Source organism: Cydia splendana, chromosome 8 (assembly GCF_910591565.1).
Source record: "Cydia splendana chromosome 8, ilCydSple1.2, whole genome shotgun sequence".
In the NCBI taxonomy this organism is placed as follows: Eukaryota; Metazoa; Arthropoda; class Insecta; order Lepidoptera; family Tortricidae; genus Cydia; species Cydia splendana.
In genome coordinates this window covers 16,123,956-16,141,944 of record NC_085967.1, presented here as the reverse complement: position 1 = coordinate 16,141,944, position 17,989 = coordinate 16,123,956, and the positions used below count along the sequence as shown (strand labels likewise).

Sequence of the window (17,989 nt, the reverse complement as noted above, 5' to 3'; positions counted from 1 at the left end):
GTAAATTACTATTATAGATGTAGCTATAGTCTCTCTCATTTATTTCTTGCATAGAACATGTCTGGTGTAGTAAATTATTGTTAAAAAAAATAGATTATAGTACTTTTTATGATCACTTGATCTGACATCGTTATCGCGGTTGCAAAATATTATACCGTAAAAATTCCACTACGAATTCGACCACATTGATTATATAAATTGCCAGATCTGAAATTGGCTTCACGGAATTTTAGCTCGGTATTATTTGAGTCATAGACATTTCCATGTAACGTCTGTTACTATGTGGCTGGTTAAAACATTGCCGTGAAGGGATTGGTTTTCAAAAACCCATGAAAGATCGGCACAATCTTCCACTTTTCTGACGTTTTCTAATTTCGGGTACTTCCAATTCGTTTCAGAGAACTGTAAAATAAAAAAAATATAGATACTTATACCTATTCAAATAGTATCGGTTAAATATAATTTAATTATAGTATAAGTAGAATACATACTGATTTCTTGTCTGTGCAACCGTTTCGCTACCAACTAAACTTGGTATAGTTTAGTAGGTATATTAAAGCCCTAAAATAGGCTTCGCTTCGCCGCAGAACTTGAGATACCAAACAACTGTTGCTCTTTTTAAGTGAAATATACTTAAAAGTTACCAAACGTAGAAAGTTCCGAATTTACAATACGCAATACGTACCTAAAACAAAGCGACCGTGAACTAAGTTTCACGGACTTAGACTGTTTGTTTGACAAATTGGCAAAATAAATTATCAATTTAAATCTAGCAGGAGATCTAAGGTCCCGTTTTCTAAGGGGACCTTGCATTTTGGAGACAAAGCAAACCGCTTGGAACAGGTGTTTCTGGGGGTGGCCTGAGCTGATTAAGCCCGGTTGCCAAGAGGTTCCCCCCAGCAGGTGGGCAGGGGAGGGGGGAGAAAAGTGCCTCCGGCGCGCCTCACTCTAAGCTTAATATCTGCATACATCTCGCAAATATATCAAGTTTGGTGTCATTTTCGTATAATTCGAGGATTTAGAATTCATTTCTGTGATTATGTTTTCACTCACCCATACAAAAAAATCGAAAAATTCAAAATTCCAAAAAAATCTTTAGATTTTTTTTTCCAAAATTCTCTACAAAATGTATACTATGAGGATTTGCTCTAGAAAAAAAATACCTGTGAATAGCCCAGTTATCCTACTATACAGAATAGTAAACTTGTCAAACATTTTTTTTCATAACTCTGTTCAAAAAAAATGTTTTGTGTCGCGCGGCGTACCTGCATTGTAAGAGCGGTATGCAACGTTTAGGATTTTTAAGTATGTTTAGATGATTTCTGATAAGTTGTTATTCTTCTGGTGGTAGATTACATTAATAAATGACTTCTGGACGTGATATATATATACATATATAAATTAAATATATAAATAAAGATGTTGGGAAAACTTTCGCTAATAGAGTTAAGTATTATAAATGTGATAAAATTAACATAGGAGATGTTTGACAAAAAATGCGGGTTAAAATAATATATATATTGTTCTTAATTGCCATTACATGCCCATGGGACTGTGCATTTTAGGTTTTTTTAACGCAGTTGCACCTCCTTACGCATTTTGTTTTGCAGCGGCAACGATTAAGCTCTAAACAAGCAGCAGCCGCCGCAGGTAGGCTTGTCCATATGGGCTCCCAATAACCATGTTGTTTGGACCAGCCCCAGTGAGCAGGGCATGGTGGCTGTTGCTGAGGAGCTATAATCTGTCCCCAAACATAGACCAAATCCTACACCGGAACATGCGACACAACTGAAAACCGCCGTGTCGCCGAAATAGTTTTCAACCAGGTTGACAAGGTGCAGAAAACCCTAGAGGAAAAGCAAACCGCTCTATGTGCGTTCCTTGATGTTGAAGGTGCTTTCGACAATACGCACAAAGACCATACTCAATGGTATGAAATTAGAGGGAGTAGACGAAACCACCAGATGGGTACATAGCATGCTCTCGAACAGAGTAGCCACTCTGACCATCAATACTATATATAGAGCATGAATTTTATACCACTAAAGGGTGCCTACAAGGAGGCGTTTTATCCCCACTATTATGGACCCTAGCAGTGGACCAACTTCTTACAATCATGTCAGGCCAAGACTTTGATACACAAGGATATGCCGACGACCTTGTAGTCATCGTCAAAGGCCCTTGCCTCAACACAATATCCAACCTAATGCAAGGAGCTCTAAACACAATATTCAAATGGTGTAGAGAAAATGACTTGTCCATTAATCCGAGCAAGACTGTAATAGCCATTTAACCATTCACAAGGAAACGGAAGCTCGATAAACTCACAAAACCAAGACTTAATGGACAAATAATACCGTTCTCGGCAGAGGTCAAGTATCTAGGGGTCACCTTCGACCAAAAGTTAACTTGGAACCCTCACCTGAGAAACATTATACAAAAAGCGAAAATGGCCATGTGGTCATGCTGTCGAATGGCAGGAGCAAGATGGGGCTTAAGACCCAAATTGCTATGTGGTTATACACAGCGGTAGTGAGGCCAATTGTCACCTACGCCTCCGCAGTCTGGTGTAACAAAACCAGCCAAAAGACAGCAATAGACACTCTAAACAGCCTGCAACGCACGGCTTGTTTAACAGTAACAGGCGCCTACTCCTCGACACCGGGAGCGGCCCTAGATGCACTGCTGGACATCATACCACTCCACTTGCAGGTGCAAAAGGAGGCCAAGCAATGCGTCTACAGAATATACACGCTAAACAGGCAAAAATGGCGCTTTCAGGCATTAACCAATCTAAAGGCCTGGGTTTTCGCGAATATAACCCCTAGCATGCCCACTGATGACACGCACACCAAATGTCATCTCACCAAACTGTACACAGTAGAAATACCTCCTAGAGACAAATGGGTCAACAACCAAATGTACGTCGAAGAGGGAAGCCACATCTGGTATACAGATGGTTCCAAGAAAGGCAATGATGTAGGATGTGGGATCTATGGTGAGAGATCTAAGCTCAGAGCTAGCGTCAGCATGGGCACACTGGCCTCAATCTTCCAGGCAGAAGTCTTCGCCATCAACAAATGTGCGGAGATCAACCTGGATAGAAACCTAAGACACCAGCATATCTACATCAACTCAGAGAGCCAGGCTGCTCCGCTGGCACTAGAATCCCTTGAGTCAAACTCAAAACTAGTCCAGAACTGTAAAACAAACCTAAATGCACTGGCTTACTCCAACAAAGTTACACTTAGATGGGTACCAGGGCACTCCGATATTAACGGAAACTAAGAAGCGGACGAACTTGCTAGAAAGGGCGCAGACACACCCCTGGTTGGCCCAGAACCGTTCTGTGGAAGCACAAAACGAGATGCATATTCTCTGCTCAGCAACTTAGAAAAAACGAGAGCAATCGATTGGTGGAAGTTCGTTAAAGGACAAGAACACTCGAAAGCTCTGATCAAAGGGTTCAACAGCAAAACTGCTAAGGAGCTTTTAAGACTCAAAAGGCACAAAACCTGCGCGGTGACCAGAATGCTGACTGGACACTGCAAGTTGAACAAACATATGTTTCAAATTGGCAAGAAACAAGATGCAAGATGCAGGTTCTGTCAGGAGTCAGAGGAGACTGCAATGCACATTCTCTGTTCTCGTGGACTACTAATGTCAACAAGAAGTACCTATCTATACTCTGTATCTTTAGGTATTTAAATAAAAGTAAACAAACAATTTGTAAATTTTCGGGTAGTTATAACATTTATTGGTTAACCAACCAAATACAAAACCACCTGGATCAGTCACTGAACGACCTGACTTTAACCTACATTATTTAATCATGTAATGTTTTCATCTACCCTCAACTGGCTTAAGGAGCCATTTGAGGGTAGATTTTGTTTACTTTTATTTAAATACCTAAAGATACAGAGTATAGGGCGACACGTAGTGCAACCCTATGAGGTACAAAACATTACGGCCCAAAGAAATTGGAACTTTCTGGATGCAACGGGCATTAGTAATGAACTTAAAGGGCCGTCACAATAGATCAATGCTGGTCAATGCGACACTCAAAGGCCCACAACACCACAATAATAATAATAATGTCCCGCGGGGGCAGCTTGTGGCGAGCTGACGGTGAGTGGCGACACCGCGGACCCCTATTCCAGAGGGCCCTGTCATCTGGCCCTCGCCTCTGTGCTTGCCTTGATTGGCCGGCCAGAATGGAGAAGCAAAAGCGGGACCTATGCTCCAGGTTGGAAGTGTAAAATGTCATAACGCCGGCGGCCTGCTGAACGGATTACCGGGATCTGGCTACCGCAGACTCACCTCTCGACAACCTCACAGCCACTCCAAAGTGTTGCCCAGTTGTCGCACTGTGCGTGCGGCCATTGCGGGGCCCACTCAATGAGTTGGCGAGTCACCACCTGTCATTTACAATTTTGAGACTGATTGTCACGGCAGATGTCCGCTAGTCTCTCCCATAGCCCATTATCCAGTCCATCCAACTTTCAAATCTATAGCCCATGACCTTAGTTCCCATCGCAGCACAAAAGTGCTGCACTGCAATAGTCTTTGCACCTGGCGGGGACCATCTCCGGATGTATCACATTGTGCGTTCGGGGATAGTATCCACCACATGTATCCCTTGCTTTTAGATTAAAGTGCCTTAAAGGGCCTCTGCGCTGTTGGCTTTGGCCCCACGTACGCCTCCCAAAGGTCCGGGACCCCATGGTCCCGAGATATGGAAAAGACATACAAATAATAATGTTAATTTTATCACATTTATAATACTTAACTCTGTTGGCGAAAGTTTTCCCAACATCTTTATTTATATATTTAATTTATATTTGTATATATATCACGTCCAGAAGTAATTTATTAATGTAATCTACAACCAGAAGAATAACAACTTATCAGAAATCATCTAAACATACTTAAAAATCCTAAACGCTGCATACCGCTCTTACAATGCAGGTACGCCGCGCGACACAAAACATTTTTTTTTAACAGAGTTATGAAAAAAAATGTTTGACAAGTTTACTATTCTGTATAGTAGGATAACTGGGCTATTCACAGGTATTTTTTTTCTAGAGCAAATCCTCATAGTTTAAATTTTTTAGAGGATTTACGAAAAAAAAAATTAAAAGATTTTTTTTGAATTTTGAATTTCTCGATTTTTTTGTATGGGTGAGTGAAAATTTAGTCACAGAAATGAATTCTTCATCCTCGAATTACACGAAAAAGACACCAAACTTGATATAGTTGCGAGATGTATGCAGATATAAAGCTTAGAGTGAGGCGCGCCGGAGGCACTATTTCCCCCCCTCCCCTGCCCACCAGCTGGGGGGAACCTCTTGGCAACCGGGCTTAATCAGCTCAGATCACCCCCAGGAACACCTGTTCCAAGAGGTTTGCTTTGTCTCCAAAATGCAAGGTGGTGGACCTTAGATCTCCTGCTAATCAGCTTGTTCCTACTTTGATGAATTTATCAGTACTTACCTACTCAATCAATGATTGTTTTGATTTGAGCCTACGACTTGGGACTTTGTGAGCACACATTGATAAGGTGAATATGAATAAAGGCAGTTTTATATATGCTAAGATTTGCTATGCTCGATGTACTGAATGACTCTTCTGTGATGGATCTTGTGGGTCGGGGGCTACACGCAATTGATAGCATCGTCAATTAGATGAATTCTTACCTCCTGACTAGCCGTGCTAGATTTCATTTAAAAATTAACAATGAAAATCTGCTAGTGTTGAATGACTTTTGCATACGTTGTTCCGACATGGCTTAGGCTCCTTTCGCCGGCTCCTATATTTGGCATGCTGCCAGGCAAGGTTTGCAACCAAATTTAATGCTAAATTGAGCCTCAAAAGCACTAGTTGACTCGTGGAATTTCGCTACATTTAGCGTAATTAATGTTATGACTGGATATCGAGTGCTTGCCAACGGTCGCACTGTTTTAATGTGCAAATGTGCAATGTGTGTTTTAATGCCAATGTGTGCTAGTATAATTGCTGTTCTCTGTGAACTCATATTATTAAACACCCATAATGCAAAAACCATAAACAGAATGACCGCAAACAGCGTAAAGCCTGCGTTATACATGTTAATTTTAGTTAAGGCGTGTCCAGACGAGTCTATTTTTCGCCAATCTGGTTAAATTGTCCGATAAAAGGATCCGCAGGCCGTGCGGATGCAAACGCCAATTTGGCTCGCCGATTATGACCGATATTACCGATAAAATGGGGTCCAGACGCAAGAATACCAATTTGTGACGCCAGTATTTTCGTCATCTTAAATGTAAAATTGGTGATTAAGTTGGAAATTGACGCCAATTTCATTTCTGATCAAATCGGTGGATTTGATCACCCCGTCTGGACTCCACTTTTATGCTCGATAGTTAGTAGTGGTCTGCGGCTAAAAAATAGCATGCTTACCACGCAACTGCTTAACATATACGACGTCGCCACACGGTCACCCCATAAAGAACAGTTTTACTTTCCACAATATATGTATTAATACGGTGTCAGATGGTTTGGTGCATGCAGCCTAGCCCTTAATACTCTTTTTAACACGTTTAACTCAGGCTTTTGGTTTTCAAAAGGCGTCACTAGATTTTCACATTATGTTGCTTTTGATTTATATACTCTTTATTCATTTCTCATCTTAAGTTAGGTTATTTATAATATGAATATAAAAGTTAAATATAAAAACACTTACAAAACATTAAAAATTAATATAAACACATTATAAAAAACCTAACCTAGGGTGCCGCCAGCAGCGGGGCGGGGCCCAAGCTACCGGTGGTCAGGGCCGCAGAGAGAGGAACCGGCGGACTATCCGCGCCGTGTCCAAGATCACCGCCTTCTGCATCTGACCCTTGATCCAACCACCTAGCAAGAGTCTCTCAAGATGTTGGTCGAGACTCTTCGCTATTAGACCGTTCACTGAAACGACTATCGGGACAATGATCGTCGAATCAACATCCCACATGGCGGTTATCTCGTGAGCCAAGTCTAGGTACTTACTGGACTTGTCCTTCTCGGCTTTCACGAGATTCTCATCATGGGGGATGGTGATGTCAACGAGCACGGCCCGACGTTGCGATCGATCTATTATCACGATGTCAGGCTTATTGGCTACAATAGTCCTGTCAGTGATGATAGATCGATCCCAATAGAGCGTGGCACGACCATTCTCGAGAACAGGCGCAGGTAAGTACTTGTAGTACGGTACTTCGCGGTCCACAAGGCCGTATAGAAGAGCAAGTTGCTGGTGAATAATCCTGGCTACGAGATTATGTCTGTGCAAGTACTCGCCGTTAGCAAGATGAGAACAACCGGAAATGATATGCCTGAGTGACTCTCCGGGACGGCGGCATGCCCGACAAATGTCGACCGTACCGTCCTTCAGGATATATTTCCGATAGTTGTTCGTCATCATCACTTCGTCCGCAATTGCACAGGCAAAACCCTCGGTTTCTCCGAAGAGGTCCCCGAATCGTAACCAGTTCACCGACGCGAGCAGGTCCACGTCGGGTCCCGTGAGGGCCTTGTAGAACCGCCCGTGTAGCACCTTACTCTCCCATGCCGCCTTGCGATCCGCAGTACTTAGTACCACAGGTTTGCGCCAGTTCTCGTTTGCCAAGGAGAGCGGCGTTAGGTTCCTGTCTACTGCCACCACATCACGATGCATCCCACACTCGTTGTTAAGGAAATAATTCCTGAGATTGTACACCTCGCGGTTGTGGAGATCCTTGGCATTTAGGAAGCCTCGGCCTCCACACTTCCGTGGGATGTACAATCTCATAACTGACGAGCGTGGGTGTAGCATGCGATGTGTGGTGAGCAGTGATCGGACCCTCCGATCCAGGGCGTCCAGCTCGGTCTGAGTCCACCTTAGTATGCCAAAGGAGTATGTGAGTAGGGGCATTACCCAGGCGTTGAAGGCGCGCACTTTGTTGCCTCCTGACAAAAGACTGTTAAGGACTTTTGTAAGCCGACTGAAAAAGCGCTCCTTCACCGACCGTCTAATACCCTCGTCCTCAATACCCAACGACTGTGACATACCAAGGTATTTATAGGTTTCTGATTCAGAGATAGATCTGAAAGACATTGTCTCAGAGAGTTGTAAATTTCTTGAATTTACAACCCTCCCCCGCTGTACATGCATAACCGCACATTTATCGACACCAAATTCCATGTTGATGGCACTACTGAAGACTTCGGTGGTTTTCAGTAGCTCCAACAAGTCTTGGCTATTTGGTGCAAATAATTTGAGGTCATCCATGTACAGGAGGTGAGAAATGACTTCACCCTCTCTCTGAAGCCGGCAACCTAGTCCCAAATCCTTCAGCAGGGTGCTGAGGGGATTCAGAGCTAGGCAGAACCACAGGGGACTCAGACTGTCGCCCTGAAAGATTCCTCGCTCAATCCTTATAAAATCCTGCGGGCCAAGGCGGTCATCCCCGCCTCCTGGTTGACGAAGGACTGTGGTCCACTGCCCCATACACGTGCTTAGGAAGGCTCTCAAAGCTGCATCAACTTTATACAACTCTAAGACCCTCCCCAACCATGAATGAGGCACCGAATCATAGGCCTTCTTGTAGTCAATCCAAGCGGCTGAGAGGGCCCCCTTGTTCCGCCGGATTTGTTGGCAGATGGTCATGTCTATGAGGAGGAGCTCTTTAGTACCACGGGACCCAACCCTACATCCATTTTGAGCGGAAGCCAGAATATTGTTTGCAACAATGTGCGCGTTGATTTTGCTCTCAAGATGGATGTAAGGAGCTTGTATAGTGTAGGCAAGCATGTGATGGGTCTGTAGTTCTTCGCTTCCGTGGTACTACCGGACTTATAGAGCAGGAAGGTGACACCAGTTGTTAAGGAAGGTGGGAGAGAACCAAGCTCGAGGGCTTGTTGAAATTGTGCTGCCAAGCGCGAGTGCGAGCATCGGAACCACTTTAGCCAGAAGTTGTGCAATCCATCCGGCCCAGGACTTTTCCAGTTCTGGGCCGTGCGGATGGCACAACTCACGTCATCGGGGCTGATGGTGACTGCCCCCATAGGTTCGATGGTCTCGCACTCACGCTCGACAACACTCATCCAACTCCCCTCGGTGTGTCCGACAGGCACCGACCAGATGCTACGCCAGAACTCAGTCATGGCAGTAGCATCCGGCGGCTGCGTGTCGGGCGTACGAAGGTTGGTTTCCTCCCACTTTCGGTACACCTTCCTTTGGTCACTTTGAAAAAGGCGATTCTGCTGGAATCGATCCACACGCTCTCTGTAGCGGCGAATACGGTTTGCCCATGCATAGACTTTCTGCTTTAGAAAGTCGATGCGCTCTGTGACATTGGCCATGTAGTCGCGGGGCCTGATATCCGTCCCCGCGAACGCCTGATTCACAAAGCGCATTACTCGGGGGCGATTGTTGCCCCCCCTGAAGCAGATCAGCTTTGCGATGAGAGTCCTAAACGAGCTGATACGTCGCTCGATCCGCGCTTGCCATGCAGGGACACCTCCGACGATCCTAGGTGCACGTTCAGCGTCCGGAAACTTGACGCGAGCAACACGGCACGCCGCGATGGCTCCGCAGTACATGATCGAGTGCGTATCATCTAAATCTTTACTAGTCCGTAAATATGGCTCTAGTAAAGCGTTTAGGGCTCCCATTAGCGCTAGATTGCGTCTATTCATAGGCAGACGTGGTAATCGTGGCCTAGAGTTGGTTGTGGCGCGATACTGCGTAATCGCCTCTTCCAAAGTCCTCCTCAGTTGCTCATTAGCAGTCGTACTCACATTCTGACTCGCGAAGTCCCCCTCGTCGGTACAGAAATCAACCCGTGGCGCCGCCGGTGCCAGGTCGGGTGCGGGCACCGGATCCGGCGACGTGGCGGGTAGATCTCGCACCGAGGTGGAGTCCGCGCGAGCAGAGAGAGCCTCCTGGCGAAGCCGATCAAGTGTCGCGTCATCCAAGCGCTTTAGCCGCTGAATGACGCGCACCTGATCCGATAATCGCTGCTCCGACACGGTGATGGTGGGTTCAAGAGCCTGAAACAGAGGCAGTATTCTTGAACGATAGGCGGATAGCTGTGTTCCCCCCTCTGTAGCCCCATAATAGGCGCGCATGACATTCTCGTTCATGGTTCGAGTCCATCGCATGCGTCGCACTATACCACCGGTAGCGGGAGCCGTGGGCGGGGCAGGATGTCCCGCAGGCCCCAAGCGTGCCGGCAGCGGTGGCCGCCCTCGTCGCGCAGGTGGTCGTGGCGGCGGCGGCGGCGGCCCGCCCTCGTCACTGAACCCGTCAGTGTCAGGCGGCGTTGCGAACTCGTCGCCTGACGACGATGTGGACGAGGAACTGGACGGGGCGGGCGGGGGTGGTGGTCGTGCGTTGTTAGTCGACTCCGCTGCACGTCTTTGACTCCTCGTAATCATTGTTTTCATACGTTATACGTTTTACCGTAATATTGTGTTGACCGTTTTGTCAAACAAACGTCATGTCCGTGGCGTGTGTATAAAATTTGAGTTACACGTATTATACTCCGATATTTTATGTTTCCACATATTCAGCCAGGTCGAAGGTTCATTTGATGGCAAAATACACAATAGTTTTAACAATAAAAACGTATAAAAATATAATTATAACAAATAAAATTTACGAGACGTCTGTCATTGTCAGAGCGGTTTTTTTTTTTTTTTTTTTTTTTTTTGATTTATATTATTAATAATGTCAAGATTGTCAGCAAGTTATTAGTAAACATCACGTATTCCAATAGTTGTGTAAAATCAGACATATTCCAACCATCAATTAAACACACTTATTATTAAAACCAATAAACTATGCACTGGTGGAAAACTGGTTCGTAATATTTGATATGGCTGGCTGAGTGCCAATTTGTATATATATTTTTATATATATACCACACAAGTCGTCATAGTATTTGCTGGGCTGAAAGATAAAAGTCCGTACCAAACACCAAACCCCATCTGCATTAAAAAACTTTTGAGCTCGATGAGTAATTAACTTCATTCATCGCGTTTTCATCGTATGCACGAGAACCGGCCAGCGTGCGTCATGTTTTCAGGCGAACTAGGGTAAAACAGCCGTACGATCAGTTATGATATGATGCACATTTCACGTGATTGACAATTACTATTGACCGTTTTCAACACCGATTAAAGCTGTGAATCGGAGTTACTTGATTTTCTGATTGAACAAATTGACAGGCGCCATTGAAGCAATCGATTGATTATTGTTTCAGTACGTCATTGACAATTATTTCTTATTATTGTTTCATTTTTGTAGAATATGGCCCTACTGATAAAAGATAAGAATGCTAAAATTAACGGACAGTTTGAATTTTATGTATTTTATACATATTTTTATTATCAGTTCTATCTTTCTGTACACTTACTTTTAAGCGAAATTTTTATACATATTTTTATTATCAGTTCTATATTTCTGTACACTTACTTTTAAGCGAAATTTCATAAATGATTACTTTTTTTACATACGTGACAATCATAATCGTCTGGCATTCGCAATTGATCCACTCGAAATCCGTCGCAACATTGGAAAGCGCACTGAACATTCGATTTGCCCAAATCATCCAGGTTCATTTAGTGATTGGAACCCGGGTGTTCCAATCCAATCTTAACTATGCTACATAATACTTTTGTACATAAACTCGCTGACCTAATTTCAGCTTTTTACGCTCTGTAAGAGCACAGGTTTTCAATGGGAAAACAAAATTGATTAGCACCCACGTTGTTAATGAAAGTTTAATGAAGCTTGAGAACTGAAAGTGATTTCTTAAGGCCGATTTTAATGCGTCTTAATTAACAAAATACTTTTACTTGATTGATTATACGCTATTTATTTATCTTTGATTTTAGGTAAGGCTTTTTATAAATTGAATATTCAAAAAAATTACAAAATATGTACGCATTACAATAAAAAATCAAGGTTTCCTTCTGGCTTTGGCAAAGAGTGTAAAGACGGATTTTAGCTGCTTATGATAATTTTAAGCTTTTAACCCTTTAACCGCCGCTTGCGCAGACATATGTATATGTCGGTTATAATATTCAACTCTACACGACAGCTATTAAAGTTCAAAATTAAACAAAAATGTTTTATGACATGCAGTAAGGGGTTCAAAAGGCTTGTATACAAGATTTTATATTGTTTAGCTGTCTCCCTGTCTCTATTAAAATTAATCAAATATTTAAAGTTTAATTAGACCAACTTACCGTTTTCCAATCGAGCAGAAATTTAGCATACCCAACGTTTACAATGTATTCTTATGGTACCATCAACCTGATATGATGAAGGCCGAAAATGGTCAACTGGTCATAGAGCCTTTCAAACGGGTCCATATTGGGTTGCATACAAGTTTAAGTCATATCTTTGATGCGCATAACAACTTGTGTCATAATCATCATTGCGCATATAAATAAAAAGTCATATTATATTGTGTCATACATTTTTAGCCATAATATTTGATGACATACTCAGCAGTTGTCATATATTTTTTGTGCATTTAGGTTTTAATTGTAATGAATCAAATGTCATACCAACTAAAAGCATTTTTGTCGATACTTTTAATGTTTTTTACGTATAACGTTTTGTTACTTTTGTAGCATAATAATTATCAACCATAATGGTTTAAGGCATACTTAGTTATTGATAGCCCTAATCTCCGTCCAAACACTTAATTCGACGGAGCCCCGCTCACCCGGGGCTCCTATTTCTGCGTAGTTTGCCCTTCGGGCATCTAAAGAAACCTAACGAACCTAACCTACCTACTATTTGAATAAATCTATATCTATGATTAATTTCTTTTATAAAACCGTTTCTCCTAGTGGAGGGGGGGGCTCCTCTCCTTGGGTCTCCTCTTTTATACGGTCTTTCTGTGGTTATGATTATGACTAAAGTAATATTTGCTTCACAACCATACATATTTATTGTTCATGCTTGTAACATTTACGAAAAAACATATTATGACCACTAAAAATATGACTTATTTTTTTATGTCTATATTAATACTTTGCACTGCAATACTTCGACCGAAAAACAATTATGGATATCAAGCAGATGACTTAAAATTTTATGCGAATTAAATTAATGACCATAAAAAATATGTCATAACTCATTTATGACAAAAACCCAGTTATGCTCAGGAATAATTCTGACTAAAGATTTTTATGACTTACAATTTTATGCATAAAGTGTTATGATAATTAAAAATATGACAAAAGTTGTTATGCGACCAGAGGGAGTCCCCTTTCAAACAAGGCGACTTTATTGAGTTTGGACTCGGTGTATTAGAACCTTGTACCTAGTTGAAGAGAAAAGTTACAGTCTGAAAACCTGTATGAGAAATAAAACTATTGCGCTCAAATATTTCCGTAAGTAAGGTAAACGATAAGATACAGCGTTTTATTTAAAATACGTGTTTGTTAACAGGTGGAAGAGATACGGGAGATGATAGACAAGATTCAAGCAAACGTGGAGGAGGTGAAGAAGAAGCACAGCGCCATCCTATCAGCACCGCAATCAGATGAAAGTACGTACCTATATCTTCTTCTTTATATTTAAGAGCTGTGCTCTTGTCGGTGGAGCAATCTCCAACTCGTCCGTTGGCAGAGCCAAATCCTTAACCTTCTGGTACGACACGACCTGAACCTTTTCTTTTATTTGGTTGAATTAATTTATTCTCGGTCTTCCTCATCCTCTCTTTTCTTCTATTTTTCCTTCTATTATGTTCTTTAGGAACACATCGTGTCGTAGCAGATGTCCAATTAGTACTCCTCTTCTATTTTCTATTGTCTTTATTATCGTTAATCCTATCTAGAACCTATATAACAATCTGCAAATACTGCAAAGGGTACTTTTTAGAGTTGTTTTTAATCAAGCGCTTCGGTAAAATATAATATAAATAAATAGAGTAAACGTCGATAAAACCTCTTTGGATAGACCAGGGCTAGTTGCACCTCGCACACTACCAACGAACTGATCAAATTCAAAGTAGGTACCTAAGTAGTTCAAACTGTTCAAAGCTGGCGGCATCGGCTGCCATCCCATAGAGACCTGTTAAACTTTTCATACATGCATATTTGGTGCAACCGTCTTGCATTAAAAAACACACGAAATAACATGGTATAATAATATACTCCGCCTGGTACTCTATTCCGAGATTCGCGTATGACCTAACTGACACGACACGGGCCTACGTCATCATGCTGTTTACAGGTTCTCAAACTTTAAAATGTGGGAGAATTTTAACCAACGGTGAAAATTATTTTAACGGCATTAATTTTAAGTTATTCATGTAGAAACATAGTAAAATAAAACAAATCTAATGTATTAAATTAAACTTTATTTATCTATACAAGACAAACGTTTGAAAAACTAATTCACAGTTACACATTAATTACCAAGCTTACGGCGTGAAAAGTTTGGAAAACACTGCGACTGCTGACACTGAGCGAGAAGGAAATAACAATTAACACGCGTTCGACAAGGATGACGGTTAGGGCATGAAGTTATCTAGATCCGAATTGTCAAATGTGACAGCGCTATCCTGTGTTGTCAGTAGTGTAAACAGAATTACCCGAACGTCTGAAATTTCTGTCGTGAATCGGAAGATATTGCTAACGAATAATTAAAAATGACGTGTTATTGTAAAATTTAAGATAAAATACATATAAATGAAAATTATAAAATTATAAAGAAATATTTTAACTTATTAACCATGGGTATAATGTACCCATGTAACATGTTATCTTGAAATAAAGTGGCAATGTTATTGTGACGTAGGCCCGTGTCACTCTGGGAATAGAAGACCATGTTTTATTAGACCATGCGAAATAAGACACTTTTTCTATGTAGGTATTTCGTGAAATTATCAACATGAAAATACCACAAAAGGAAATTATGCAGGCGAGGATTACATGATTTGATTACTTAACACTCTCCTTCTAAAGTTGCCGTTTTGGGGCCGACTGAGTATGCTAATTATAATTAAGTATCTTAGACTGTTTTTGAGATACATGTGGTTCGTATACGTTACGTGTAGGGAAATTTAAGGTTTTATTTATAATGGTTTTGCTTTTACCCGAGAAAATTCATCTCTAATAAATCCTTTAGATATGTAATTTACTCACACACATCACACTGTTGAAAGTTTCAGAAAATAATATTTTTTTATGTAAGTACCTAGTGTACCTATATATACGAGTTATCTGTTGACGCGACGTCACGACCTAGGTGGCCTAAGTTAGTTGATCGGGATAGATCGAAGTTGGTGGCATTTGCAGTGCGGGGGCGTTCGTATATCTGCGCCGTGGGAAGACGTGGGAGTTAGCGGGATCGTGCCATTCCATGGAATACTTCGTTAGACTCCATTAACTGTCCTTGTTGATCAGTTTGGAGGACGAAACTATAGTAAAATTTCCAACTACTTTAGTCATTAAAACTAAGTTTTGTGTGAGTTTTTAACGGCAATGGTGAATTACCACAGTGCTTAAAGGGCAACAGCTATCTTAAGAATAAATAAATGAATAAATATTAAATTTATACATACATTTTACGCAAATCGAGATTTATACAAATAAAAGTGTGCTGTACTATGTTATTAACTACCTTGTTTACGAAATGACGTACCTAACTTACAATGTTAACAACATTTCATAATTTTAATGAAATATGTAGATGGGTATCATGCAGCGTAAGAGTTCGTGTAACGCTAGAACGCTACTATAATTACATATGCTAATGCCTCTATTGAAAAACTACGGCGGTAAATCTACGTAAGGTCAGACGACAAAGATGTGCAAATAATAAAATAAAAACTATATATAATAGAATACACATAAAACTTTAGTTTCTATTGTTCTACACTATTAAGTGAAACAGATATCATGTCAAGATTTTGTGGCTCTCACGATAACACGGCGGCTAGTAAACGAGATGTAGCTGCCATAGATAAAGGACATATTGTCTGGGAATTTGATGTGAACAGGAATCCAAGCAGCCACTCGTTATTTTCAATTTTAATTGTTCCAACGACGTTTGATGACTTGACACACCTTTTAATGTCGTCGCATTCACACTTTTGACTTGTGATAGTTGACATGTACGGTAGTTATAATAGCTTCTTGGTCTGTGTTTGCTGTGAGTAAGTTTTCTGATCAATACTAGACAATTTGGAAGAGTATTAAACATATACGAGAAGAAGGCGGGGGCGGCGTCTCGGCGTCGGAGCTGGCGAAGGCAGCTCACCGATGACGCATCGCTGACTCAAACCACATGTCGATTACCGAATCAAACTAAATAAAACGGCCATTCATGCTCTACGAGTACGCTCCGTCCCGTAGCACATTAGCGCATGTTGCGTGTACCTATATATGTATGTTTATAGTTATAGCAATTAGCAACTATTCACATAGTATGTATTACAATGAAACGAGCTTTTGGAGTCGGCGGGCATCGGCATCGCCCTCCCATGCAAACCTCTACTCCCCATTTTACCCCCATTGGGGATTAGGTACTTCCGGGGTAAAATAAAAAGTGTCGTATTTATATGTTAAACCGTAACTGGGTTAATTGCGTGACCATTTTATCCAAATCCGTATATTCGTTGTGCCCTCTAATTAATTGTCATAATATTAATATTAATATTTCGTGTAAAATCACCCGATCGACTTTAAGCTTGAATAAACTTGGTAACGTCCAGCATGAAACGTCGGGCACAATATTAATATAGGCATAACTCATATTCTATTGTGTAGACAAAAATAGATATATAAATCTTACCCGGGTTCCATATGTATAAAAGATCCCTTGTATCATCATTTATAAACAACCTAATAAATATATAATGTGATATCCCTCGACCCATTTCACGAATAAGTGTACCTAATAAGTCCTAATCTAATTTTGTTGCTTATACACGAATTCGCCTGTTTTACGGTTGACGATAAACTTAGCCAAATTTAACGCTGTTGTATTTGTACTCGTTTTATGACTAATGAGTGAAGGTTTTGTTGGGGCTGATTCTGACGCAAGATTAGCTGGAATTAACGAAAGCCCCACGGCGATGAGGGCGATCGCCCCACGCCCTTGCGCCCACCTCTTCTTTTTAAGGGCCTTTATTCTCATGGTTACCAACGCGAACCAATCTAAGCATGACCTCGAGTACTTACTAGGTATGCGAAATCGGAAATTATACTTGTACTGGTTACCCTGGGACGAATGCTCGGGTAGTGGTTTCAAGCAAGTTCGTAACGCGCTGGGAACGCTTACCTACCTGACTTTGAATTTTCTCACCTAAAGTACGAGTTAGTAGGCAATAACTTTGACTTTCGCACATAAATTTGACGCATCGCTCGGAAGTTTAAAAGTTATTCAGTTGTATATGTATGTAGGTGATTTAAGTTTAATTGTGGTTTAATTGTTTGGATCTTCAACAAAAACACAAAAGTTAGAAGCGAGAAGAATTTCGCATATTTGTTACGGCTTAATCTTACTCGTGTTATAACTGCACTTCAGCCACTCCCCTAAAACCACCGCAGTTTACTATTAAACTGGGCGACTGATGTCAGAGCTCAGAGGAGTGGTCAATGGCCAACAAATTATTGAATTCCTATTTCAAAAGCTTGAAGAAATATATGACAGTAAATTAGTTCTGGCTTGCCCAACTGCCTTGTTTTGCGTCACACCACTGACCGTAATCGCCGGTCAGTTTATAATAAAAAAAAATGTATACCGCATGTTCTGATACATTAATGAAGGTGCGAGATCGTGATCTTGAAGCGCTTCGCGACAATAGCGCGGTCCCTCCAGCAGTGTCACGATCACCAATTGACCCGACCTAAATTGCCTCGAACAAGCCATCGTTGCCTGTCGTTATATCGAACAAGCTGACGATAACTTTTTACACACTTATTATAACCGACCTCATTCCCCGCTATGCATTTTACG

The 17,989-nt window shown here is 41.5% G+C and overlaps 1 protein-coding gene across 8 annotated transcripts in view; it reads left to right on the top strand.

Moving 5' to 3' along the window:
• LOC134792919 (syntaxin-1A) overlaps positions 1-17,989 on the top strand; it is a 91,822-nt gene that overhangs the window by 43,522 nt on the left and 30,311 nt on the right. For all 8 annotated transcript variants that reach the window (XM_063764375.1, XM_063764376.1, XM_063764377.1 and 5 more), the window contains one exon: positions 13,472-13,571. In XM_063764375.1, coding sequence (XP_063620445.1) covers positions 13,472-13,571 — 100 coding nt within the window. The remainder of the gene's footprint in view (positions 1-13,471; positions 13,572-17,989) is intronic.